Below are 26,232 nucleotides of genomic sequence, written 5' to 3'. Positions count from 1 at the left end.
ACTGCACTGATAAGCGGTATAGAAATGTACCTGCTACTGCTATTGCTATTGCTATTGAAGTGGAATAGCAGCACTTAGGATTCGTCTCCCAACTCGGCCATGATGAAACCCATTAGGTGACAGTCACACTCTCTCAGCCTCAGTGGAAGGCAATGGCAAACCTCCTCTGAACAAATTTTGCCGAGAAAACCCCTAATAGGTTCTCCTTAAAGCGGCTATGACTTGAAGGCACACAACAAGAAAATAAGGTGTATGTTGCTTGCTGCCATGTCAGCGTTTTAAACAGGCGCTTAAACTACACCTTTATTCTCCCAGGATGCAGAAATAATCTGGTTCGAGACCGCTTCAACTGCCCTGCCTCAGTGCTAAGGAATCCTGGGAACTGTAGTTTATTGTGGCACCACAGCTCTCTCTGACAGAAAAGGTTATGTCTCCCAAAACCACAATTCCCAGAATTCCCTAGCACTGAGACAGGACAGTTAAAGCGGTCTCAAGATAGATTATGTCTGCAGTGTGTTTTGGACCTGATATCAGTCCTTCTTGAGCGAGAGGACTGATATCTTCTGCACAGCCATCGCATTTTAATGCCACTTTGGAGGCCACAGCTCCATTCCTACTGGATCCTGGGATTTGTAGTTTGGTGCAGTACTTGGGACATCCCTGCCACCAGAGAACTCTAGTGACTAGGTTCCACTTCCCCTAAACTCCTTAGTATTGAACCTGTGCGGTTGTTATTTTATTTATTTATTGTTTATTATTTGTTTATTCTTATTGGCCATCAAGACGACTCCAACCTATGGCAACACAGAGAGCCAGGTGTTGTAGTTTTGAGTGTTGGATTAGGACCCTGGAGGTCAGGGTTTGAACCCCAGCTCAGCCATGAAACCTACTGGGTGTAGGGAACCTCTACATGCTTCGAGACTACAACTCCCGGCAGCCCTGACCCAAGTATTCCACGGCGAAGCATGACGGGAGTTGAAGTTTCGAGGCAATGTGCTTGGGATGAGGGGGCGGGGCCAGGCTCAACGACTACAAGCCCAACCGCCGTTCGCGCGCTCTCCTTCTGCGCCTGCGCGAAGCAAGGGAGGCGTTGCTCCTGGGCTTCCGCCTGGATCTCCTCCCTCTCGGCCTGCTGTCAGTTTCTCGCTGGCCGCCGCGGGAGGAGGAGCGAGAGCAGAGGCTGGTGTATGTGCGGCAACAACATGTCCGCCCCGCTCCCAGCCATCGTCCCGGCTGCCAGGAAGGCCACCGCCGCGGTGAGTGGGCCAAAGGACCCCTGAGTTGGAAGTCCCATTGGGCTGCTGCTTCTCATAAGGAATAGGGCCATGGGTTGAAAGTCCCATTGGGCTGTTTCTCACGAGGAATAGGAGCTTAGGTTGAAAGTCCCATTATGCTGTTTTTCATGAGGAATAGGGCTTTGGGTTGCAAGTCCCATTGGGCTGCTGTTTCTCATGGGAGAAATAGGACCCTGGGTTGCAAGTCCCATTGGGCTGCTGTTTCTCATGGGAGAAATAGGACCCTGGGTTGGAAGTCCCATTGGGCTGCTGTTTCTCATGGGAGAAATAGGATCTTGGGTAGAAAGTCCCATTGGGCTGCTGTTTCTCATGGGAGAAATGGGACCCTGGGTTGGAAGTCCCATTGGGCTGCTGTTTCTCATGGGAGAAATAGGACCCTGGGTTGGAAGTCCCATTGGGCTGCTGTTTCTCATGGGAGAACTAGGACCCTGGGTTGGAAGTCCCATTGGGCTGCTGTTTCTCATGGGAGAAATAGGACCCTGGGTTGGAAGTCCCATTGGGCTGCTGTTTCTCATGGGAGAAATAGGACCCTGGGTTGGAAGTCCCATTGGGCTGCTGTTTCTCATGGGAGAAATAGGACCCTGGGTTGGAAGTCCCCTTGGGCTGCTGTTTCTCATGGGAGAAATAGGATCTTGGGTTGGAAGTCCCATTCGGCTGCTGTTTCTCATGGGAGAAATAGGACCCTGGGTTGGAAGTCCCATTGGGCTGCTGTTTCTCATGGGAGAACTAGGACCCTGGGTTGGAAGTCCCATTGGGCTGCTGTTTCTCATGGGAGAAATAGGACCCTGGGTTGGAAGTCCCATTGGGCTGCTGTTTCTCATGGGAGAAATAGGACCCTGGGTTGGAAGTCCCATTGGGCTGCTGTTTCTCATGGGAGAAATGGGACCCTGGGTTGGAAGTCCCCTTGGGCTGCTGTTTCTCATGGGAGAAATAGGATCTTGGGTTGGAAGTCCCATTCGGCTGCTGTTTCTCATGGGAGAACTAGGACCCTGGGTTGGAAGTCCCATTGGGCTGCTGTTTCTCATGGGAGAAATAGGACCCTGGGTTGGAAGTCCCATTGGGCTGCTGTTTCTCATGGGAGAAATAGGACCCTGGGTTGGAAGTCCCATTGGGCTGCTGTTTCTCATGGGAGAAATAGGATCTTGGGTTGGAAGTCCCATTCGGCTGCTGTTTCTCATGGGAGAAATAGGACCCTGGGTTGGAAGTAACCTTGGGCTGCTGTTTCTCATGGGAGAAATAGGATCTTGGGTTGGAAGTCCCATTCGGCTGCTGTTTCTCATGGGAGAAATAGGACCCTGGGTTGGAAGTCCCATTGGGCTGCTGTTTCTCATGGGAGAAATAGGCCCCTGGGTTGGAAGTCCCCTTGGGCTGCTGTTTCTCATGGGAGAAATAGGATCTTGGGTTGGAAGTCCCATTCGGCTGCTGTTTCTCATGGGAGAACTAGGACCCTGGGTTGGAAGTCCCATTGGGCTGCTGTTTCTCATGGGAGAAATAGGACCCTGGGTTGGAAGTCCCATTCGGCTGCTGTTTCTCATGGGAGAACTAGGACCCTGGGTTGGAAGTCCCATTCGGCTGCTGTTTCTCATGGGAGAACTAGGACCCTGGGTTGGAAGTCCCATTGGGCTGCTGTTTCTCATGGGAGAAATAGGACCCTGGGTTGGAAGTCCCATTGGGCTGCTGTTTCTCATGGGAGAAATAGGACCCTGGGTTGGAAGTCCCCTTGGGCTGCTGTTTCTCATGGGAGAAATAGGATCTTGGGTTGGAAGTCCCATTCGGCTGCTGTTTCTCATGGGAGAAATAGGACCCTGGGTTGGTAGTCCCATTGGGCTGCTGTTTCTCATGGGAGAAATAGGACCCTGGGTTGGAAGTCCCATTGGGCTGCTGTTTCTCATGGGAGAAATAGGACCCTGGGTTGGAAGTCCCATTGGGCTGCTGTTTCTCATGGGAGAAATGGGACCCTGGGTTGGAAGTCCCCTTGGGCTGCTGTTTCTCATGGGAGAAATAGGATCTTGGGTTGGAAGTCCCATTCGGCTCCTGTTTCTCATGGGAGAACTAGGACCTTGGGTTGGAAGTCCCATTGGGCTGCTGTTTCTCATGGGAGAAATAGGACCCTGGGTTGGAAGTCCCATTGGGCTGCTGTTTCTCATGGGAGAACTAGGACCCTGGGTTGGAAGTCCCCTTGGGCTGCTGTTTCTCATGGGAGAAACAGGACCCTGGGTTGGAAGTCCCATTGGGCTGCTGTTTCTCATGGGAGAAATAGGACCCTGGGTTGGAAGTCCCCTTGGGCTGCTGTTTCTCATGGGAGAAATAGGATCTTGGGTTGGAAGTCCCATTCGGCTGCTGTTTCTCATGGGAGAACTAGGACCCTGGGTTGGAAGTCCCATTGGGCTGCTGTTTCTCATGGGAGAAATAGGCCCCTGGGTTGGAAGTCCCCTTGAGCTGCTGTTTCTCATGAGAGAAATAGGATCTTGGGTTGGAAGTCCCATTCGGCTGCTGTTTCTCATGGGAGAACTAGGACCCTGGGTTGGAAGTCCCATTCGGCTGCTGTTTCTCATGGGAGAACTAGGACCCTGGGTTGGAAGTCCCATTGGGCTGCTGTTTCTCATGGGAGAAATAGGCCCCTGGGTTGGAAGTCCCCTTGAGCTGCTGTTTCTCATAAGAGAAATAGGATCTTGGGTTGGAAGTCCCATTCGGCTGCTGTTTCTCATGGGAGAACTAGGACCCTGGGTTGGAAGTCCCATTGGGCTGCTGTTTCTCATGGGAGAAATAGGCCCCTGGGTTGGAGGTCCCCTTGAGCTGCTGTTTCTCATGGGAGAAATAGGATCTTGGGTTGGAAGTCCCATTCGGCTGCTGTTTCTCATGGGAGAACTAGGACCCTGGGTTGGAAGTCCCATTGGGCTGCTGTTTCTCATGGGAGAAATAGGATCTTGGGTTGGAAGTCCCATTCGGCTGCTGTTTCTCATGGGAGAAATAGGACCCTGGGTTGGAAGTCCCATTGGGCTGCTGTTTCTCATGGGAGAAATAGGACCCTGGGTTGGAAGTCCCATTGGGCTGCTGTTTCTCATGGGAGAAATAGGACCCTGGGTTGGAAGTCCCATTGGGCTGCTGTTTCTCATGGGAGAAATAGGACCCTGGGTTGGAAGTCCCATTGGGCTGCTGTTTCTCATGGGAGAAATAGGACCCTGGGTTGGAAGTCCCATTGGGCTGCTGTTTCTCATGGGAGAAATGGGACCCTGGGTTGGAAGTCCCCTTGGGCTGCTGTTTCTCATGGGAGAAATAGGATCTTGGGTTGGAAGTCCCATTCGGCTGCTGTTTCTCATGGGAGAACTAGGACCCTGGGTTGGAAGTCCCATTGGGCTGCTGTTTCTCATGGGAGAAATAGGACCCTGGGTTGGAAGTCCCATTGGGCTGCTGTTTCTCATGGGAGAAATAGGACCCTGGGTTGGAAGTCCCATTGGGCTGCTGTTTCTCATGGGAGAAATAGGATCTTGGGTTGGAAGTCCCATTCGGCTGCTGTTTCTCATGGGAGAAATAGGACCCTGGGTTGGAAGTAACCTTGGGCTGCTGTTTCTCATGGGAGAAATAGGATCTTGGGTTGGAAGTCCCATTCGGCTGCTGTTTCTCATGGGAGAAATAGGACCCTGGGTTGGAAGTCCCATTGGGCTGCTGTTTCTCATGGGAGAAATAGGCCCCTGGGTTGGAAGTCCCCTTGGGCTGCTGTTTCTCATGGGAGAAATAGGATCTTGGGTTGGAAGTCCCATTCGGCTGCTGTTTCTCATGGGAGAACTAGGACCCTGGGTTGGAAGTCCCATTGGGCTGCTGTTTCTCATGGGAGAAATAGGACCCTGGGTTGGAAGTCCCATTCGGCTGCTGTTTCTCATGGGAGAACTAGGACCCTGGGTTGGAAGTCCCATTCGGCTGCTGTTTCTCATGGGAGAACTAGGACCCTGGGTTGGAAGTCCCATTGGGCTGCTGTTTCTCATGGGAGAAATAGGACCCTGGGTTGGAAGTCCCATTGGGCTGCTGTTTCTCATGGGAGAAATAGGACCCTGGGTTGGAAGTCCCCTTGGGCTGCTGTTTCTCATGGGAGAAATAGGATCTTGGGTTGGAAGTCCCATTCGGCTGCTGTTTCTCATGGGAGAAATAGGACCCTGGGTTGGTAGTCCCATTGGGCTGCTGTTTCTCATGGGAGAAATAGGACCCTGGGTTGGAAGTCCCATTGGGCTGCTGTTTCTCATGGGAGAAATAGGACCCTGGGTTGGAAGTCCCATTGGGCTGCTGTTTCTCATGGGAGAAATGGGACCCTGGGTTGGAAGTCCCCTTGGGCTGCTGTTTCTCATGGGAGAAATAGGATCTTGGGTTGGAAGTCCCATTCGGCTCCTGTTTCTCATGGGAGAACTAGGACCTTGGGTTGGAAGTCCCATTGGGCTGCTGTTTCTCATGGGAGAAATAGGACCCTGGGTTGGAAGTCCCATTGGGCTGCTGTTTCTCATGGGAGAACTAGGACCCTGGGTTGGAAGTCCCCTTGGGCTGCTGTTTCTCATGGGAGAAACAGGACCCTGGGTTGGAAGTCCCATTGGGCTGCTGTTTCTCATGGGAGAAATAGGACCCTGGGTTGGAAGTCCCCTTGGGCTGCTGTTTCTCATGGGAGAAATAGGATCTTGGGTTGGAAGTCCCATTCGGCTGCTGTTTCTCATGGGAGAACTAGGACCCTGGGTTGGAAGTCCCATTGGGCTGCTGTTTCTCATGGGAGAAATAGGCCCCTGGGTTGGAAGTCCCCTTGAGCTGCTGTTTCTCATGAGAGAAATAGGATCTTGGGTTGGAAGTCCCATTCGGCTGCTGTTTCTCATGGGAGAACTAGGACCCTGGGTTGGAAGTCCCATTCGGCTGCTGTTTCTCATGGGAGAACTAGGACCCTGGGTTGGAAGTCCCATTGGGCTGCTGTTTCTCATGGGAGAAATAGGCCCCTGGGTTGGAAGTCCCCTTGAGCTGCTGTTTCTCATAAGAGAAATAGGATCTTGGGTTGGAAGTCCCATTCGGCTGCTGTTTCTCATGGGAGAACTAGGACCCTGGGTTGGAAGTCCCATTGGGCTGCTGTTTCTCATGGGAGAAATAGGCCCCTGGGTTGGAGGTCCCCTTGAGCTGCTGTTTCTCATGGGAGAAATAGGATCTTGGGTTGGAAGTCCCATTCGGCTGCTGTTTCTCATGGGAGAACTAGGACCCTGGGTTGGAAGTCCCATTGGGCTGCTGTTTCTCATGGGAGAAATAGGATCTTGGGTTGGAAGTCCCATTCGGCTGCTGTTTCTCATGGGAGAAATAGGACCCTGGGTTGGAAGTCCCATTGGGCTGCTGTTTCTCATGGGAGAAATAGGATCTTGGGTAGAAAGTCCCATTGGGCTGCTGTTTCTCATGGGAGAAATGGGATCTTGGGTTGGAAGTCCCATTCGGCTGCTGTTTCTCATGGGAGAAATAGGACCCTGGGTTGGAAGTCCCATTGGGCTGCTGTTTCTCATGGGAGAAATAGGATCTTGGGTAGAAAGTCCCATTGGGCTGCTGTTTCTCATGGGAGAAATAGGATCTTGGGTTGGAAGTCCCATTCGGCTGCTGTTTCTCATGGGAGAAATAGGACCCTGGGTTGGAAGTCCCATTGGGCTGCTGTTTCTCATGGGAGAAATAGGATCTTGGGTAGAAAGTCCCATTGGGCTGCTGTTTCTCATGGGAGAAATGGGATCTTGGGTTGGAAGTCCCATTGGGCTGCTGTTTCTCATGGGAGAAATAGGATCGAGGGTTGAAAGTCCCATTGGGCTGCTGTTACTCATGAGGAATAGGGCCCATTGTGCTGCTGTCTCTTATGAGAAATAGGACCTTGGGTTGAAAGTCCCATTATGATATTTTCCATGAGAAATAGGGCCTTGGGTTGAAGGTCCCATTGGGCTGTTTCTCATGAGAAATGGGCCCTGGTTTCTCGGGAGAAGCAGCCTAATAGGACTTTCAACCCAGGACCTATTTCCTCTCAGTTAGGTTAAAGCAGGGAATGCTAAGACAGAAGCGATAAGCGTTTTGCAATCCTAAGCAAGAGGCTTCGTAAGAAATATTGATTCAGTATTAATGGATCATTTTTAATTTTTCAATTGCACGTTCCATCAGTGGTAGCAATAACAATAACGACGGTGGTAACAAGAACAACAACAAAAATAATAACTATAGTAATTTTAATAATAATAACAACAATTTAAACAACAATAATAATTTTAATATAATAACAAATAATAACAGGTGAGTTTTCTTGGCAAGTTTCTTCAGCGGGGCGTTTGCCACTATCCTCTCCTGAGGCTGTGAGAGTGTGATTTGTCCAAGGTCACCCAGTGGGTTTCCATGGCCAAGCCAGGATTTGAAGCGTGGTCTCCAGAGTCATAGTCCAAAGTTTGAACCAGTACACCATCACAATTCTTTATTACCTTCCTTGAAACTAACTGTGGTCTGACAGCCAATGCCTGACGCACTGGCACCTGAAACACCACTTTTGAGGAGCACTGGTGTAGATCATATGCTTGCCTCCAACACTTACAGAAACAGAAACCAGCTCATGGCCCAGCGCTCCTTCCTTTCAAACCTGCCTGAGCTTGAAATCCAGTGTCACAACGAGTGCACATACAATTCAGTGCAATAACATCCAAAATCCACTAAAAGAAGTGATACTGTTACTGGCACAACTAAAAATGCACATTTATCATGGCAAAGGTATTAAAGATTATACTGGGGAAAAATTGATGATGTTAGTCACAGGCCTGCATTTTATTAAGATGTTGTTGGTGTTGTTCTGAGTTGAGATGGTGTGGAGGGATAACTATTCCTTCTGGCCAAGTGGAATAGGGAACGAAGCACTGCAGAATCCAAGAGATAAAATTTTAATTCCTTTAGCAATACAAAAAAGTACTTCCTCTGAGGTCCAAGATGTCTCTGTCCCTTGTGAGTTCACAACCCCCTTTGTTAGCCCAACAAATTTGAGCTTTGAAAGCTTCCATAATGGATTGTGTGCATTTTGATTGGTCAAATAAAGGTATTACTGTTTTGGGAATTTTGGATGTTAATTGTACTTTCCTATACAACCAATACTGTTACCCCAGAATATATTTCCTATATAGAATTAAGTGGGCAAAGTGTGCTCCAATGAAACATTTTAACACTTTGGGTTAAAAAAGGGCTTCAGCCACATGCATCCCATCCTTACATCAGATTGTGTGGTTCTGATTTGTGAACAACATATAAGTAGTAATCTTGGTGCCACCCTTCAAAACACCACAACCATGTACAGTATTTCACTGCCTTGTTGTCACATGAAGTGGGGGGGGGGGTTACAGTGCTCATGTAGAAACAAAATCACAACTGAATGCTGGGAGAATAACACAGACTGTTCAAAAGGCTTTCAGCATGGGTTCATGTTGTTATTAAGTGATGTATTTGGTTGCAGTAACACACTTCATCACCTCTAGTTATATTTTTTCCAAAACTGTATGAATGTGAATAAATAGATAAAAATAACCAAGAGTGCAAATTAGAGCTAAATGAATTATTTTAGTGTTGGTTATCATGCAAGAATGTCCCAAATGAACAGTTCTTGAGGAGTGAATGAAAATATTTGAGTTCTGAAGGCTATTCATGTGATTCCTTTGCTGCTGAATTTTTCTCAGCTGTTTTCTATTTTTAAGACCTTGAGGAGGCATACAAACAGTTTCTTGTTAGGTTGCTGTGGCCCTTGACCCTGATTGTGCTCATTTGGAAAAGAAATCAAAATAAAAATCATTAGTCCTTTCTCTAAGGGCCAGGTAATGAACACAAGCCAAAATTCACTGTATTGTCATAGTACCAACCAAAAGCAGTTTTGAATGACCCATGAGAGCTTTAGTGGGCAAGAAGTAGACTTTTTAAACAGCTGAATTAACAGACAGATTTAAACAAATGTCTTGACTAGCAGGAACTGTGAATATCACCAGTTAGAAAAGAAAACAAATGTTCAATACATTTTTAAAAAAATCATGCCAGTAAGATGACTATTAGAGTACAAAATTGATGAAATCAGTGTAACAACCTGAGTGTTGTATAAAAAGGAGGAAGGGAAGGAAGAAAGAAAGAAAGAAAGGTGGCAGCACCTTTAAGATTAAATTGTTTTTACATGAGTATTTATGGATATAAACTCCTTTGGATGCAGTACTAAGGAGTATTAAGCCTTAACCATAAAAACCGTTATTCTTAAAGGTGATGCCACATTTCTTCTTTTTTCCCTCCCCCTTCCTTCCCCTTTTATGCTGCAAGAGACTAACATGGCAACTTCTTCAAAAGCAATCTGAATGCTAACATTAACATGAGAGATGTATCATTTTAAAGGGTTTATTAATAGTAAACACAACGACCAATTTACCTTTATAATACTGACCAATCTATACTACATATGTCTGTTATTGCATGTTTATATGTACATATACATATGCAAATTAGCTATAGGTACCTTTTTATGTCAGATAGTTGTGCAGTTGTACATATACAATGTTATTAGCAAGGTACATATACAATGTTATTAGCAAGATTATAGCTAGGATCAGTACAAGAGCCTCAATTAAACTGTCATGTTGGCCCTGATCACACAAAGTGCCATCATCAAGGTTTGATGTGCAGAGCTCATGGTAGTGAGTGCTCAAAAGTAAATGTTGCATGGAATTAAGAGCTGTTCACACAGGCTTTTAACCATGTAATCTTTTATATTAATAGTCTCATCTTTATGCTATTGTCTTCTAGGTTATATTTCTTCATGGATTAGGAGACACTGGGTAAGTAACCCACTGTCATGGTATTTGACCTTACTCTTTGAAAAAACACCTTATTTTTTCTGCCTTACATGGAAAAACTGTAGTATTCTCATTAGCTGGAAGTTTTGCAAATAAAAATGCTCGAAATATATGAATAGTTAAGTTGTTTTTTCCTAAATTATGCACAGGTTGTCATTTAATTTAAATTAGAGCTGGAAGGAAATAAATCATGAAATGAACAAATAAGTATTCTCTTCCAGTATTCCCCCCCCCCCCTTTCTTACTTTTAGCTTCTCTCTCTGCAGCTAATTATCATACAGTTCATACAGGCGGAACATTTGGCCCTCCAGATGTTTTGTTCTTCAGGTCCCTCACTCCATTACCATAAAGAGGTTTTAGGTGGGGCTTCTGGAAATGAAACATCTGGAATGCTGAAGATTCTCTCCCCCTGGAATAGTTCACTCAGAACTAAGTCCTGCTGTGTTATATGAGGTTTTATGCCCAGTCAGTCTGTATAAGAGTGTAATCTTTATGTGATTCACTTACCAAACACTAAAATTTCTTAATCTAGAGTTGTAAAGCCATTGGTCAGGGGGAAAAAAGTTTTATTTAAAAAATTGTTATTTTACTACAGAAGTGTTATAAGCCTGGGCCAACAATTCTGTGAATGATTTCTTGGAATTAACTTTCACCAAATACATTAGTGCAGAATTCTATTTGCTTAGGAACTAAATGTTTAAAAATGGGAAATCTGATAAAAATCAGATGAGCGAAATTATTCTAACTGCAAGTGATCCGTCTTGTAGTGTTACGTTTTGTACTCTGAAAGTAGATGGTTATAGTTCTGATATATCAAAATGTGAATGCTTAATTTATTGTTAAAATAATGTTCATCATTGAGAACTTATTGAAATGTACTAATGGAGATGCATCCTTTTTTCAGCTGAGCTTGAAAAATCTTTGTTCTGTATTCCAAACTGGTTGGCAACTTACTAATAATATAAATGATCCTTATTAAAACATTTAAAAGGGCCAGGTACTACTGCATGCACTATGCTCTTTGGAAGAAAGATGCTTTGTTACTTTTATCAGTGTGTTTATCTTAGAGTGGTTCCCTCAAATGATGACATTTGTGTCTTGTGTTAAGAGTAGTTTTTAAAGTCCTTGCATTTGGGATTTTTAATGATCCTATTCTGTCCATGTTGCACTTGGTTTTATGAAAAGCTGTGGGGATTAGAAAACTTTAATTTCAGTATTATTGAAAAAAATTGAATGACCATTTCTTCTACATGTTCCAACAGGCATGGGTGGGCAGAAGCATTTGCTGGTATCCGAAGCCCACACATAAAATATATTTGTCCACATGCGTAAGTATCTCCATGTTCTTTGGCTAGTTTTCCCATCAGTTAATGCTGCCACATTAACTTCATGCTTTGTCAGCTTATAAGTATACACCATTTTCATTAAAGGATTTTGTTTCTCTAATGTTGGCTTGCAACCACCAGAGGAGTGTTTGCGGTTAATGGATGTAGAATTGATGGGGTGGGACTGAAAATTAGGTCCCCAAACACACAAGGAGTCAAATGTTATTTATTAACATCTTTTCTTTTAATAAGCCAGCCTAGATGAAATATTTCAGAAATAGTTTTGTCTAGTCCCCCAAATCTTGATTTGAAATGCTCAGTGTTAGTCATATTTAGGAGCCACAGTTTCAAAAGCATGGAAAAGGTAGGGCACAGCATTTCTTATGTGCACTGATGGAAGTAACACAGAAAAGTAAAACTTATGAAAACCTGGGAGATATATTTATTCTCAACCACTCATTGTGTTCTAGTATGTAGTATGTAGTATGGAGAAACGTATGTAGTTCAAAATATACTACTTGAGAAGGCCACAGTATTATTTCATCAACCAGTTAAGTCATGGCAAGGGTTTGAACTGGAGGAGGAAGGACAAAGAATAACTTTTGCTGTCTCCTGCAGCCACCAAGTTAGGAGGCCTGTCTGTCATCATGAGAACCATAGTCTTATAGGATACTAATGGCATTTGTCAAATAAATCTGATATTTGTCAAGATCCAGAAGTGCCTACCTAGAATATTATTGTTAATTTTAATTCAACTTTTCTTCCTCTAATTTTTAGACCAGTTATGCCAGTTTCTCTAAACATGAATATGGCCATGCCTTCTTGGTAAGTAATTAATTAAGAAAAAAATTGAGTTATTTGAATTTATTGACCTTTCTATTTCTGACCAGTGTCATATATTGCCAAGAATTTTGTTTCTTACAGTGAAAAACTTATGACAAGGTTTATGTTGTCTACTACATGATAAAAATGATGGATGAAGATGGATTCTATAAGTATTAGAACTTACATTCTTCTTAGCTTAATTTCATATATGGCACTATCTAATATTAATGGGACTGTAGCCTATGAAGAGGAAAACGCAACATTTACCAACTTGGGCAGCAGTGACACCTATTGCTTTCAGAGGGCAGAATGCCTACTATAGACAAAAGACCAAAGAAACCTGTTCTATCCATTATGCTGGTCTCTATGTCATACACAGGGAGTCTGGATAGAGTCCTTGGCCAAGGTTTATTGTGACTTCTTTCCTCTGCAGAAGATTTTTCTGTTCTATTAATATTAGAGATTTGTTTTCTACAGTATATCTTAAAGGCAATTTTATATACAATCGGATTTCTAGTCAAAAGTTGCCCATTCCTTATAGGTTTGTCACCTTTTTTGCCTCCTTGAAGAAATGAAGAAGGTGAAGATTTCCACAACACTTTATCTGTTTACTAACAAAAGCTTTACTTAATTGATTGTGTGAAGTTTAATTGTAAGAAGGAAGTGCTGAAAAACACAAGAGAATGATCACAGTCAGTTCTCAAGCCTTTGCAAACCTTGTAAGAGTCAAATGTACTGCCTTATGCTTCTAAAGACTGCACAAAGAGGCAGGAATTTGTAGCAGTAGCTTTTTCCAGCAGATAGACAGTGTGGGAGAAAAATCGGCATTAATTATATTATGGCCGTTCCTGAAGTAAGAAAAAATACAGGCGACCTGCTAGATAAATTGGCAATTATAGTCATGTTCCAGCTTAATCCTATCTCTATTTTCTTTCATCTTCTCTTTTCTTCATCTTAATGCCTCTAACAGCTTCCTCAGATTTTTGGATTTCTTCGTGCTCTCATGTTTTTCTCCAACACCACCCGTAATGCCCAAACATACACCTCTACTTCCCAGCATTGTTTCTCACCAACAAGCCTGTCCTGTCACAAGCATCCAGCTTTTGATCCTTTAGGCAACCTTTCATATTTTTTGTGCCACATTTTGTTGGTCACTTCTTTTATTATTTATCTTCTATCCTCATGTCTTCCTCAAACTGTGTTCCCCACATGTTACTATTTATGAGTACATTGTTTATTTGGCTGCCTATGTCTAAGTTTCCTGCCTCATAGTCTCCTTGTGTGCTTTCTGAGTTTTCCTATTATGTTAACACAAGCACATTCAATTGGTGATACATACTTTATCATCATTGTGACCACCAGTAAATCTCTATTTGTGTTATAGCATAATGGGGAAAAAGAGTGAAATTTCACAGAGATCTTCCATAATTTCTCCTTTCCCTTCTGTTTCATCTAGTTTTTCTCTTATGCCGAGGACCCATGAGAATAGATATTCATGGCATGTGCTATTTCATAGGGAAAGAGAGAGGGAGAGTTCTTTGTGTGAATGCATGCCACCTCCCACTCCATGGCTTTATTCTGGTCAAGCTTTCAATGCATGTCTGTCTTGTCATTTCCTGTGTAATGGGAAGCAAACTTAGGTCCAAAACACACAGCAGGAATAATCCAGTTTGAGACTACCTTAACTGTACATACTTCTTCCTCTAAAACTAGGCCTCAGCCCTGGCTTACTCCCATCGTTAAGTTTCTCCGGTCCTGCTCTAGAGCAGCCGAACGTCTCTGGAGAAAGTCCAAAGAGTGGGCTGATTTTACCCATTTCAAATTTGTTCTTTCATCCTTCTCACGCACCCTCTCTATGGCAAAACAGAATTATTACAAATCATTGATCTCTGCCAATGAGAGGCGCCCACAGCGTTTGTTCTCCACCTTCAACACTTTGCTTAAACCTCCCTCTCCTCCTGTCTCTTCATCATTTTCTCCTAATGACTTTGCTAATTATTTCATCTCTAAGATTACCACTATTTGCTCTGAGATAGTTCCCCCCGATTCTTCTTCTGCTCATAATCTTCTATCGCCCTCGCCTAACAAATTTTCTGTGTTTTCTCCTGCTTCTTTGGATTGAACTATCTACACTTCTGAACTCTTCCAAACTTGCAACCTGTCCTCTTGACCCAATTCCTACTCGTCTTCTAATTTCTGTAGCTCCCTCTTTTCTGCCCTCGCTTCTCCATATCTTCAATCTCTCTACAGGCTCCTTCCCGTCGGACTTCAAACATGCTCTCATTTCCCCAATTCTGAAAAAACCTTCTCTTGACCCCTCCTCTTTGTCTAGCTATCGTCCGATTTCACTTCTTCCCTTTCTTTCTAAGGTTTTGGAACGGGTTGTTTATTCTCGCTGTCTTGAGTTTCTTGAAGCCAACTCCATCCTCGATCCCTTTCAGTCTGGTTTGCACCCAAGGCATTCCACAGAGACAGCTCTCACTAAGATCTCGAATGACCTTTTACAGGCCAAGGCTAATGGCCTTTACTCTGTTCTCATCCTTCTCGATCTGTCTGCAGCCTTTGACACCGTTGATCATTGTCTCCTAGTTGACATACTCTCTGATCTTGGGTTCTCAGACTCTGTTCTTGACTGGTTTAAATCTTACTTGTCTGGCAGATCTTTTGCAGTAGTTGCAGGTGGTCAGACTTCTTTTCCTGTTCCCTTATCTGTTGGAGTTCCCCAGGGCTCTGTTCTGGGTCCCCTTCTGTTTTCTCTCTACACACTGTCCTTAGGAAAACTCATTAGCTCTTTTGGTTTTTCCTACCATCTGTATGCCGATGACACTCAGTTGTATCTTTCCACCCCTGACCTTTCTCCAAGGCTTGAACAGCAAGTTTCGTCTTGTCTCACAGCTGTCTCGCAGTGGATGCGCAATCGGCGTTTGAAACTCAACATGTCCAAGACGGAGCTTCTTGTCTTTCCTCCTAAGCCCACCCTTCAACACTCCTTTTCTGTCTCTGTGGACAACATTTCTATTCAACCAGTCCAGCAAGCCCGCGGTCTTGGTTTTATCTTTGATTCTTCTCTGTCGTGTATCCCTCAGATCCAGACCACAGCCAAGGCTTGTAGATTTTTTGTACAATATGGCCAAAATCCGACCATATCTCTCCGCCTCTACTGCCAAGATCCTGGTCCATGCCCTAGTGGTTTCACAACTTGATTACTGTAACGTCCTCCTGGCTGGCCTTCCTCTTTCTCACCTCTGTCCTTTAATCCCTGTCCAGCATTCAGCTGCACGCATTATCACTTCCACCCACCGCTCTGACCACATCTCTCCTGTGTTGGCATCCCTTCACTGGCTCCCCCTCCCTTTCCGCATTCAGTATAAGCTCCTGCTGTCGACATTTAAAGCCCTCCATGGACTGGCCCCTCCTTACTTATCAGACCTTCTTTCTCCTCACCTTCCCACCAGGGCCCTCCGTTCTGGTACTCAAGGCCTGCTGTCACAGCCCAGGATTTCCTCTGCCCCATCCTGGATTCGCCCCTTTTCACTCGCTGCCCCTCACTCCTGGAACCTTCTTCCCCCACAAGCAAGAGCCATCACTTCTTTAACCAGCTTCAAAACAGAGCTGAAGACCATCCTGTTCAGAGAAGCGTTCCCAGGCATTGCATAATTGTCACTTGCTATTTGATGTTCTTTTGTTGTCTGTTTTATTGAATCACTTCCTGTATTGCTATGTATTTTATATGTATTATCCTACTAGAGAGGCCCCCTCCCCACCATCTTTCCCTTCTCCTTCTGTGTCGTGTCTTTTAGATTGTAAGCCCAAGGGCAGGGAACCGTCCAATCAAAAAGATTGTATGTACAGCGCTGTGTAAATTTACAGCACTTTATAAATAAAGCTCAATAATAATAACTGCCCTGGCTCAATGGTAGGGATTCTGGGTACCATAGTTTTGTGAGATGTTTAGCCTTCTCTGTAAGAGAGCTGTGGTGCCACAATAAACTACAATTCCCAGGATTCCCTAGTACTGAGCCAGGACAGTTAAAGTGGTCTCAAACTGGATTATTTCTGCAGTGTGTTTTGAACCATAGTTTCAGAACCTATTCAACTAAAGGTGTTCATAGTCTAACTCTACCCTGTTCTATTTTAGTTAATGTGGAAACTCACAGTACTTCATAGTATGGAATGTATAATTCAACATTTCAAAATATAATGGACTAGGCTCTGTCTTTTGTCATTTTTACACGTATCATAAATACATCTTCAGGGTTCTTGGTCTTTATTTGTACTGGATTGAACTATGTGCCTTATCTAAAATTGTTCTGATCATTGCCATTGTTTAGAGACCTGAATAATATAGCAGAGTAACTGTTTGATTTAAGGTTTGATATTATTGGACTCGCTCCAGATTCACAGGAGGATGAAGCTGGGATCAAGCAGGCATCAGAGAATGGTATGTTCTGTAACACGGTTGTGCTTTGTAAAAAAGAGAAAATTAATTCTTTTGGTGTTTACAAATTTTAGTCTGACTTATAATTGCAGGGTTGTTGTATATTGTGTAAAACTATCTCTGACTTCCATTAAGTCTCATGTATCAGGAGAGATGTTTTAATCCACAGCTTCACCCCACCCAACATTTTGTTTTAGAATCTGCACAGAACTAGACATACAGTCTAGACATTCTATGACATTATCCTTTAGCTTCCCTGAGTCCCAGTCTTGAGGAAAAGATGGGGTATAAGTAAAGAGATTGATAGATTGCTTATATGAGAGCCAATGTGGCATAGTAGTTTGAGCATTGGACTAGGACTCTGGAGACCATGGTTCAGATCCTGGCTCGGCCATATAAACCCAGTGGGTGACCTTGGATAAGCCATATGCTCTCAGCCTCACAGAATAGTAATGGCAAACCTGCTCTGAAGAAACATGCCAAAAAGAAACCCATGATAGGTTTTAGGGTCGCCATAAGTTGGAAATGACTTAAAGACACACAACAGCAACAAGACTGCTTATAGCTCCCCTTGTGATAATCAGTGTGCCCAAGTTTCTGCTACTTGACATGTAGGTTTTTTCCCCTATTAACAAAACCAGTTTGACAAAAATTGTCCAAATAAAAATACTGCTTTTTTGTTATTGCACAGTTTTCTGTGCCAGCTAGTGTAAGGCACTAGGCCAAAAAGAGAAAAGGGGAAAAAAAAAAGCCCTATGCCATTTTTCAGGGAATCATGATATCAAAGGAGGAAAAGCTACATGTCCTGATTGTCTAGGGGCTGGCCCCATTCAAAGGGAGTCATGGGAATACTCAATGAGTTGCAAAAATACAGGAAATGTACATTAAATCCTCCTCTGAACCATGCTACAGTGTTAACCTTACCCTTAATTCTCAATACATTAGAATTCTCATTGAGGTTAGAAAATATGCCACAGGTCACTCATCCTGGTGCCAGTCATGGTGCCCAAGAGTTAATATTGCAGAATAGCAATAATTGAGCAAAATGTCATCCAGCACTGATGTGTTGTACATGGCAGTCACAGTTCTGGTCCATCCAGTATTTAGACTTGACAGGGTGAAATATAAAATGTGTTACTTAATATTCTCAATTTGCGTGACATTGAAAATCTGAGGTATTTCATACGCCTGTAGGTATCCATAAAAAGATAGCCGACATGGTGTAGTGGTTTGAGTGTTTGATGCTGTTCCACCATGGAAATCCCCGGGTGACCTTGGATGAGTCACACATTCTCAGCCCCAGAAAACCCTGTGATATGTTTGCCTTAGGGTTGCCCTAAATCAGAAGTGACTTGAAAGCACACAACAATAAACCCAGCTGTTTATTTATGTGACTGCTGGTTATGCCAAGTAATGTTATAACACTATTAAAGAAACAACAATACCATAGTGGACAAAAGCATTTTTTTAAAAAAGCAGCCCACTGTAGTTCTTCAGAGATGAAACTTACAGTCATTCTGCCAAAGGGTGGAACTAATTGGAAGTGGGAGAGGGAGTGAACTCTGTGAAGAAACATCTCAGTTCTAAAGTGACTACTGTTGTAGTCAGCATGGTGTAGTGGTTTCAGGATTTCGACTCTGGAGAACAGGGTTCGAATCCCTGTTTGGCCACTGACTGACCTTGATGAAGTCAAACTCTCTCAGCCTCAGCAGGGAAGGCAAAGGTAAACCCCCTCTGACCAAATCATGCCAAAAAACAAAAAAAGAAAAACTATTATAGGGTCACCTCAGGATCATCATAAGTCAGAAATGACTTGAAGGCACGCAACAACAAATGGGCATTAGCACAGACTTTGAGCATAGTATCCCATAACTAGCTCAGATTTTTCATTAGTCTGTTAACTTAAAGGGCCTGATTTGATTATAGTTTCTTTTAGATCTTGTGTTGCTGGTTAATTTTGTTTCTTCTAGTTTAGTTGAGTATGAGGCTATACAAAGTGGAATAAAGAGCTGGCATCAGGGTGAAGTTGGGGTCATGGCTACTGCTAGATGGTGGGCAGCATCACATCATTTCTGCAGCACCGTGTTTAGACATGCTGCTCTGAAGGAACTGGGGAAAGCCACCATTGCTGCGGTAAGGGTGGCGGAAAGCTGCTCCTTTTGGAGCCGGCAAATCACCAAATCGGGGCCACGGTGTGCACTTGCTGCAGCACTGATCCGGTGCACAAAGGTTTAGGCCCTAAATCCTATTAACATTTTCACACTCCTGTTAGTCTCTCTTCTTTTTTTTCCCCTTTCCATACTCTTCTGTTTCAGTTTGGCCCTTGATTTCTCATTTGGTTACCTTAGCATTGTTAGGAGACCTGGTGGCGCAGTGATTAAATGCCTGTACTGCAGCCACTCACTCAAAACCATAAGGTTGCGAGTTCAAGACCAGCAAACAGGCTCAAGCTCGACTCAGGCTTGCATCCTTCTGAGGTCTCTAAAATTAGTACCCAGGCTGTTGGTGGCAAATTAGCTTACAGTTGTAAACTGCTTTGACACTGCTTAGGCAGTATGAAGTGGTATATAAATGAAGCTTGTTTGTTTTGTTTGTTTACCTGTCCTATAAATTAATGTAGTATTGCTGCAGTAGAAGCGATGGCTGACAGAGTGGATAGCATTATTTAGGCTGTTGTAGTCACAAATGTGACTATACCTGTGTAGATTGCTGTAGGGACAAATGTGACTAAAGATTACCAAAGCTTCTGGATGAAGGAGCATGAGGTAGTTAATGCATGGCAGTCATTCACTTATTTTGATCTCCATTAACAAGACTTTCTTTGCAGTGAAAACACTTATTGAGCAAGAAGTAAGAAATGGAATACCTTCAAACAGAATAATTTTGGGAGGATTTTCTCAGGTAAAACTAAGTTCTCTCCCATCACACTGAACTCTATTTATTTGTAAAAGTTAGATGCTACCTTTGCAGTTTTTTCAAGTCTGCTGGTACTAATTTGTAACCTGCAGTCCATGGACCTTTTTACACTTTTCACTGTGAATTTTCTGTCCAAAGGCGCACAGCACATTTTCAGCAGCACTTTGTTACACCCATGAAAATGTGTGTTTGTGACACACAGCCAATTTTTGTGCATTTAACATAGATCTCTTATCTTTCTCCAAAGCTCAGGATAAGTTGCAATTTTCATACAAAAATGCTAAAAATAGATGTTGGCTCCCATTGCGTTTGGCAATGACAGTTCAATGATACACAGACTTCTGCATGCCTTCTATAAGATGCTCTCACCTTGACAAATCTCTCTGATAGGGAATTGCACAATGTGTGGAGCAATCACTAAGAACAACTTTTTATATGTCTTCATTCTTACCTGGCATATGACTGCTATAGAGAATAAAGCAGTTTCCTGTGGTCCAACATATCATCAAGACCTAGTATGCCTGAGCAAGTGAAGACTTTGTATGTGGCAACTGAATGCAGGCAAACCCAGTCATATTGAGATTCCATAGAAGTAAAATAAAACAAAGGAAGTTTGCATGATTTCTTAAGAGTTTATAATAATATAGTTTTCCAGTGTTTGTTAAAACATTTTACAAATGGGTGGAAAGTTATTCAAATGAGGTGGTCATTGAGGATATAGGAGAGGGGTGTACATAATGGCTCAAAAGGGCACAAGTTTTGAGTATGATAGATGTTAGCAGATTACAATATTTGCTTACCATATTGTTATCTTCTGCCAATTTGACTTCTTTTCGTGGTACACAAATACAGTTTGGTTAGAAGGTTAGTTGAAATTACAGCATTTTGAAAGTGTATTTTAAAATGCCATTGGTCATTGTGTGATTAAGACTCTAGTAAATATGCTTCTTATTTGGTTTCATTAGGGAGGAGCTTTATCATTGTACACAGACCTCACAACACATCAGAAATTAGGGGGCATTGTAGCACTCAGCTGTTGGCTTCCATTGCGATCTTCTTTTCCACAGGTAATGTACTGTTTTCCTAGAATTCATAATAACTGAGATCACTACATATAAAGGATGTTTACTCCTTCATATTGCTATAGTCAACAAGCATAACAGAAAAGCAATTTTATCTCAATATTAGCTTCACCTCAGTTTAAAGAACATACCATTTTAGGGCATCTTTTTATGGCCTTTTCATAATTTAAACTCAAGAGTTTCATTAATTTATGCAATTATTAATGATTTTTTTCTTTGAACAGAATAGAAATATATATATTTACACAAAGAAACCTCAGACAAAAAGGAACTAAAGACAGACAATCTTTGGCTTAGCATATAAAACTATTAGAGAATACTTGTTTTACTTTTATGAAACCTCTTACAATACATATAGTCTTTAAAATGTCAGATAAATTTTGGTACCTGGCAATTCTTGCAGCGCTATTTCTATACATTCAGTTAAGTGTAGTATGACTGGAGCTGCTAAGAACCTTTTATGGAATTGTTTTCCATTTAAATAACAGCAAATAACATTTGCTTAAGGAAAATTTAAAGTGATGATGATCATTCTTAATGTGTTCATAAGTGCAAAAAGAGTATTTCTTGATTCCTAGTGTGTACCTCTAGCAGAATTTGAACTTAGCTAGCATTTTGTAATGCCAGAGTAGCTGATGCAAAACATCTGAGGGCTATTTTTCATGCATGCCATCATTTTTCTGAAACTGGAAGCAATGTTCCAGTCACTCTGGCTTCTATTTTTCAGAATTGTTTTTCTGTTTAGGGTCTCTCCTCCCCCACAAACCATGATTAACAGTCTCATTACAGATTTTTTGGCTGAAAACTGTCTTTAGCTGAATTTTTCAAAACTGAGGAATTTGTCATAGGGCTAGTAAGTCCAGAGGGGGGTCCTCAGATAGGCAATATGATTCCTATCTTGGTGCAGTTAATGAAGTGCTGGACTCAGACCAAGAACATTTGGGCTTTAACTCCCACCTAGCCATAGAGTTGACTCTTGCAAACTCCCTCATAGATTTCTTTGTGCATAAAAAGGACAGTGGAATGAATACAACTGCTTGGAAGAAAGCTGAAATAAAAGTACAGTATAATAGTAATAAACAGAACAACTTATCTTTCATTTATTATTCTGACTTTTTCTAATTTTTTATAGGGCCCCATCAATTGTGTCAACAAAGACACTCCCATTCTCCAGTGCCATGGTGACCGTGATCCTTTAGTCCCATTAATGTTTGGTTCTGTCACTTCTGAGACACTAAAGTCTATGATAAATCCTGGCAACGTAACTTTCAAGACATATTCAGGCATGATGCATAGCTCATGTATTGAGGTAATAACTGTTTGGGGGGGGGGGGGGAAGAGAATTAGTTGAATGCTTTATTTAGAGAGTGGAAGCTATTGGTATGATGTCTTCTAATGCAGTGGGGGGGATCTTTGGCCCTCTAGCACCAGCCAGTATGGCCAGTACCTTATGGCTAGTGTTGATGGGAACTGCAGGCAAAAATATTTAGAAAGCCAAAGGTTTCCCACTCCTGTTCTAAAGTATTGTTTATCTTTTGCTGTACATTATCTTTAATATTTTGGGTGACATATGCAGACATACCTAAAGCTGTTTAAAGTGTAATTTTAACTTTCCAGCACTGGTAATATGTGTACTCCTTCAATGAGGCAAATTTAGCATCAACACTTTGCTTAAGTACTCATTTAAGTCCTGGAATCTCAGGCCTCCATTATACATAATATTCCATGGGCATTAGTATACCTAGTAGGATTCATGTTGTAATGAGATACAAACACACACCGTGGGCCTTCCATAGCTGCAGGATCCGTCACAGACACCAAAAAACAGATCTTAAGTCCCTTATTTAAAATAGTGTAGGGCAACATGAATGGCAGCAGTAAGCCCTAGCTGACAGGCATGCATTCTTTAGACTCCCCTGCCTCTGGGGAGCCCACCAGCCCTGTTTTCGCCTTTGAGGCAGCGGCTGCACCACCTCTCCTCATTTGTTTGGAAGGCAGGAGCAGTCAGCTGGTGGGCTCCCAAGAGGTGGCTGAAATAGTCACACCATTGCTTTCTGGACAAAATTATAAAAATACTTCACATTAGTAAGAATCGTATTTGCCCAAAAATGGAAGACAAAATATATCCTGAACCAAGAAGAATGATTATTAAAATTCTATGATACAATAGAAATGGAGATGTTAACACAGTTAAACACCATTCATTAAAAAAAATTTTTTTTAAAGGAAAGTGGGGGAAATGGCAACACTGAGCTTCCAGGATGTATGGTATCTGAATTGATAGAAGGTGAGATCTTCAATTAATGTTAGGTGTAAGACTGAAGATTAGTTGAATGTCACTACTGGTTTATGTGAATATAATATAATAAATATTTTGTATAAAATGGCCTTCAGGCTACTATACAAAACATAAATGAATTGCATGTTTAGACTTCGGTCCCATCTCCAAGGTATTTTATTATGTATAAGCAAATATTCCAAAATCCAAAACAATTCTGCTTCCCAGCACTTCTGATAAGGGAGACTCAGAATTCATTTGTTTTCCAAAGTAAGCAATAACCCACATTGTAAGGAATTAAGCTATGCATTCATTTTCCTTGACTTGTATTATTAATAACTTCTGAAAACACTTGAGATGTTATTTCTTATAAATTAACTGAGTTTTTTAAAAAAATTCTTGAACAGGAAATGATGGATGTGAAGCAGTTCATCGACAAGCACCTACCTCCAGTTGACTGAAACTGTGTAAGCCTTGTTAAATCACCAGCATCATCTGTAATAGATATTCTCTCCCCCCCCCCCCCGCAGTCATTTCTAAAGTATCTCTGTGCCTACAGTGTTAACTGTATTGCAAAGAGTAGATAGTATACCTTTAAGAGAAATGATGCTCTTTTTAAATTTCACTGGCTGTAATCTAGATATATGGCAGAGGAATGTTGGGATACTCTTTCAGTGTGCTCCAAATTTAAAATTGTCTATTGATAACAGAAGACCTCTTATTTTAAATAATTGTATAAATGAGAACAATTTTTGTTCAAGACTTGCTATATTACCGCTTGCAAAAATGACACTGAATATTACACATATAGTATGCAGTGTATAAAACACAATTAAGTGTGCAATGGTAGAAGTAGTAGTCTTAACATATTGGTATATCATAGCCCAAATGCCGTGACAAAGGCAAAAAATATTATAGCATGTGCAAGAAAATATTGTCATCAATTCTTTACTCCTATGCATTTTGAACTCTATGATTATCTCATTAAGCGTGTCCCAGGATACTTTGCAACTTTGAGGAGTCAGATCTCAAGATAGAAGATCTCTAGACTATTTAGACTCGGCTTTTTTTTATTAAGATGAATATAAAGAACACAGAAAAGATATACAAAACTTTGACTATATTGAAAATCCATGCCATTATAACTCCTGGTGGATTGAAAAATACATGTTCTTAGAGCTTTTCTTGAGCAGTCTGGTAAACTAGTTACTTGAGAAATTATAACCATTAAGGAAACATTGTGTACATATAGTGAAACATTTGTCTTGAATTGTTTTCCTCTTCTTCAGAGAAATCAGGACTGGGACTATAAGTACACAAGCACTCATACAGTAGACCAGTGCATTCACATATAAGAAATCAATATGATTTATTAGCTCACATAAGTGTATCTTATTGGATGATACAATGTGTTTTTTTGTTACCATCTAAGGATCAAAGCAGAAAAATGGATTTTCCACCAGGGTACCAAATCACAAGCACTAGCAAATGTCTGAGGGGGGAAATGGCCTCAAAATATGCCAGATTCAATAGACCTGTAACATGTATAATGAAAACTGCAGAATTCTACAATTGGATTTGTAAATGTGGTGAATTGCAAATATGTGAGGAAATATGTATATGTTCCTTCCTGTTTAGTCCATTATCATGATCATGCTATGTTGTTGATAGAGGTTACATTGCCAGTGAAATCCTAGAAGTACTATTTCTTGGTTTCTTCCTTTTTTTTATCCACATGATTTTATTTTTCAAAGCATAGGCATGTGGTTTGATCTCAGTCACTTGCAATCAAAGCAAGCAATTAATTAGTAGAAACTGCAATCAAAGTTGCTCAAAAAATGTTTCTGATTTGATCTTGTCAACAGCACTTTTTGTATCTGTGTTGTGGTTTCACACTGCTTTGTATGTCACATTTCTTAACCCTTTCTTTAGCCTATCAGACTGGGAGCCATTGATGTACCAGCAAAATTAAGCAGCAAAAGTATTCATGAATTGGACCACTTGAGGTCGCTAGCTGAAGAATCATATTTTAGCATCCCTGCCTATCTTAAAATGACATTCTTTGCCCATACAATTATAACAGGGAAGTTTCAGCCTAGCTCCTTTCTGTGTGTTTGGGAGGGAGAGGTTGAACAGAGAAATAAAGCATGCAACCTCCTCTTTTTGTAGTTTAAAGCATTGCCATTCAAGAATATACAATACATGGTTCTAAAGAGAAGTTTACACTTGGAAGCAGTAAACACGTTTAATCCTTTGCTCTAATACTTATATGCTGGGGACCTCTGCAAGAGTCTGTATAAAATGATTTGAATATGGAAGCCTTGTGACTTTTCTCAATATTTATCCTGTGTTCACTGGAAAATAGTTTTATATATAAATTAACTCCCAGAAGAACGTAATCTAGCAGCATTCCACCAAGTTCTCAAAACTATCTTAACTGAAGATAGTCAAGTGACAATGTCTTATGGAGTTACTGCATAGATCAGATTTTCTCTTAATAAACAGAACTGCAAGGGGACGTTTGGACTTACTATAATAATACCATAGTTGACTTAAATAATTTGTGTGAAACTACTGAAATCAACCTGGTGGTAATCAAACAAGAATTTAGTTCACTTTAAAATTGAGTATCTAACATTCTGCCAAAAATCAAAATTTGCTATTCAGTATTAAATTACTTTTAATTGAAATATTGTGTGAAATACTTACTTGCCAATTTGCTGATAAATAGTAATTATATTGTGTATCACAGCACAATGCTGTGACAAAGGCAAAACTAATGGTTTATTAGGATTTTTGCTGACAGGATGTAGCCTTTAGTTTTTCCTGATGTATTGTATAATGTTCAATACAGTGAATTGCTGAAGGAGTATTGTACTCTGTAACTTGTATTTTAGATCTGTTAATTAAATGTTTGCCTTAGTGAAGTGCATTGCACTTCATTAAACTGCAAAATGCATCTTTTTATAAATAGGTGCTATTGACTGTCAAATATAATTGTAAGAATGTATGTATAGGAAGTTAATGAAGCCATATATTGGGGTCGCAATGTTTTATAAACAACTTTAATTTGGCTTTCCTTTATCCTAAGTTCTAGAAATCCATAGTCAAGATTATATCTTGATTTTATAATATTTGTTAATGGTAAGAAATCTATTGTTGAAATGGCTTTCTTGTAGCTGAAAACTGTAACTGCTCTTACTGTGAAATAAATTCTGAACAATCAGTAC

General features: G+C 41.8%; 1 protein-coding gene across 5 annotated transcripts; it reads left to right on the top strand.

The window, feature by feature from the left end:
- Positions 1-1,082: 1,082 nt before the first annotated feature.
- Positions 1,083-26,228, top strand: LYPLA1 (lysophospholipase 1). Of its 5 annotated transcripts, XM_089517315.1 has the most exons (10): positions 1,086-1,256; positions 10,089-10,120; positions 11,401-11,466; positions 12,241-12,288; positions 16,659-16,729; positions 19,554-19,627; positions 20,608-20,709; positions 21,857-22,033; positions 23,410-23,469; positions 24,935-26,228. In XM_089517315.1, the coding sequence occupies exons 1-9, from the start codon at positions 1,188-1,190 to the stop codon at positions 23,461-23,463; spliced, it is 693 nt and encodes a 230-aa protein (XP_089373441.1). In that variant the 5' UTR covers positions 1,086-1,187; the 3' UTR covers positions 23,464-23,469; positions 24,935-26,228. The 5 variants fall into 5 exon arrangements, with proteins under 5 accessions (XP_089373443.1, XP_089373442.1, XP_089373441.1 ...); XM_089517317.1 differs by lacking the exon at positions 21,857-22,033 and having other exon boundaries at positions 1,083-1,256; XM_089517314.1 differs by having other exon boundaries at positions 1,087-1,256; positions 23,410-26,228.
- The last annotated feature ends 4 nt before the right edge of the window (positions 26,229-26,232 follow it).

This window comes from Sceloporus occidentalis, unplaced genomic scaffold (genome assembly GCF_023333645.1).
Source record: "Sceloporus occidentalis isolate IW3139 unplaced genomic scaffold, rSceOcc1.0.p SCAF_3, whole genome shotgun sequence".
Lineage (NCBI taxonomy): Eukaryota > Metazoa > Chordata > Lepidosauria > Squamata > Phrynosomatidae > Sceloporus > Sceloporus occidentalis.
This window is presented reverse-complemented; position numbering and strand designations above follow the sequence as displayed.

What these genes read in the sequence shown, in the direction of transcription:
- LYPLA1 (XM_089517315.1), top strand. Translation starts at nt 1,188, where the DNA reads ATGTGCGGCAACAACATGTCCGCCCCGCTCCCAGCCATCGTCCCGGCT. An exon ending in AATATGGCCATGCCTTCTTG is followed by an intron (nt 12,289 to 16,658) that starts GTAAGTAATTAA and finishes GTTTGATTTAAG; the next exon opens with GTTTGATATTATTGGACTCG. An exon ending in CAAGCAGGCATCAGAGAATG is followed by an intron (nt 16,730 to 19,553) that starts GTATGTTCTGTA and finishes CTTTCTTTGCAG; the next exon opens with TGAAAACACTTATTGAGCAA.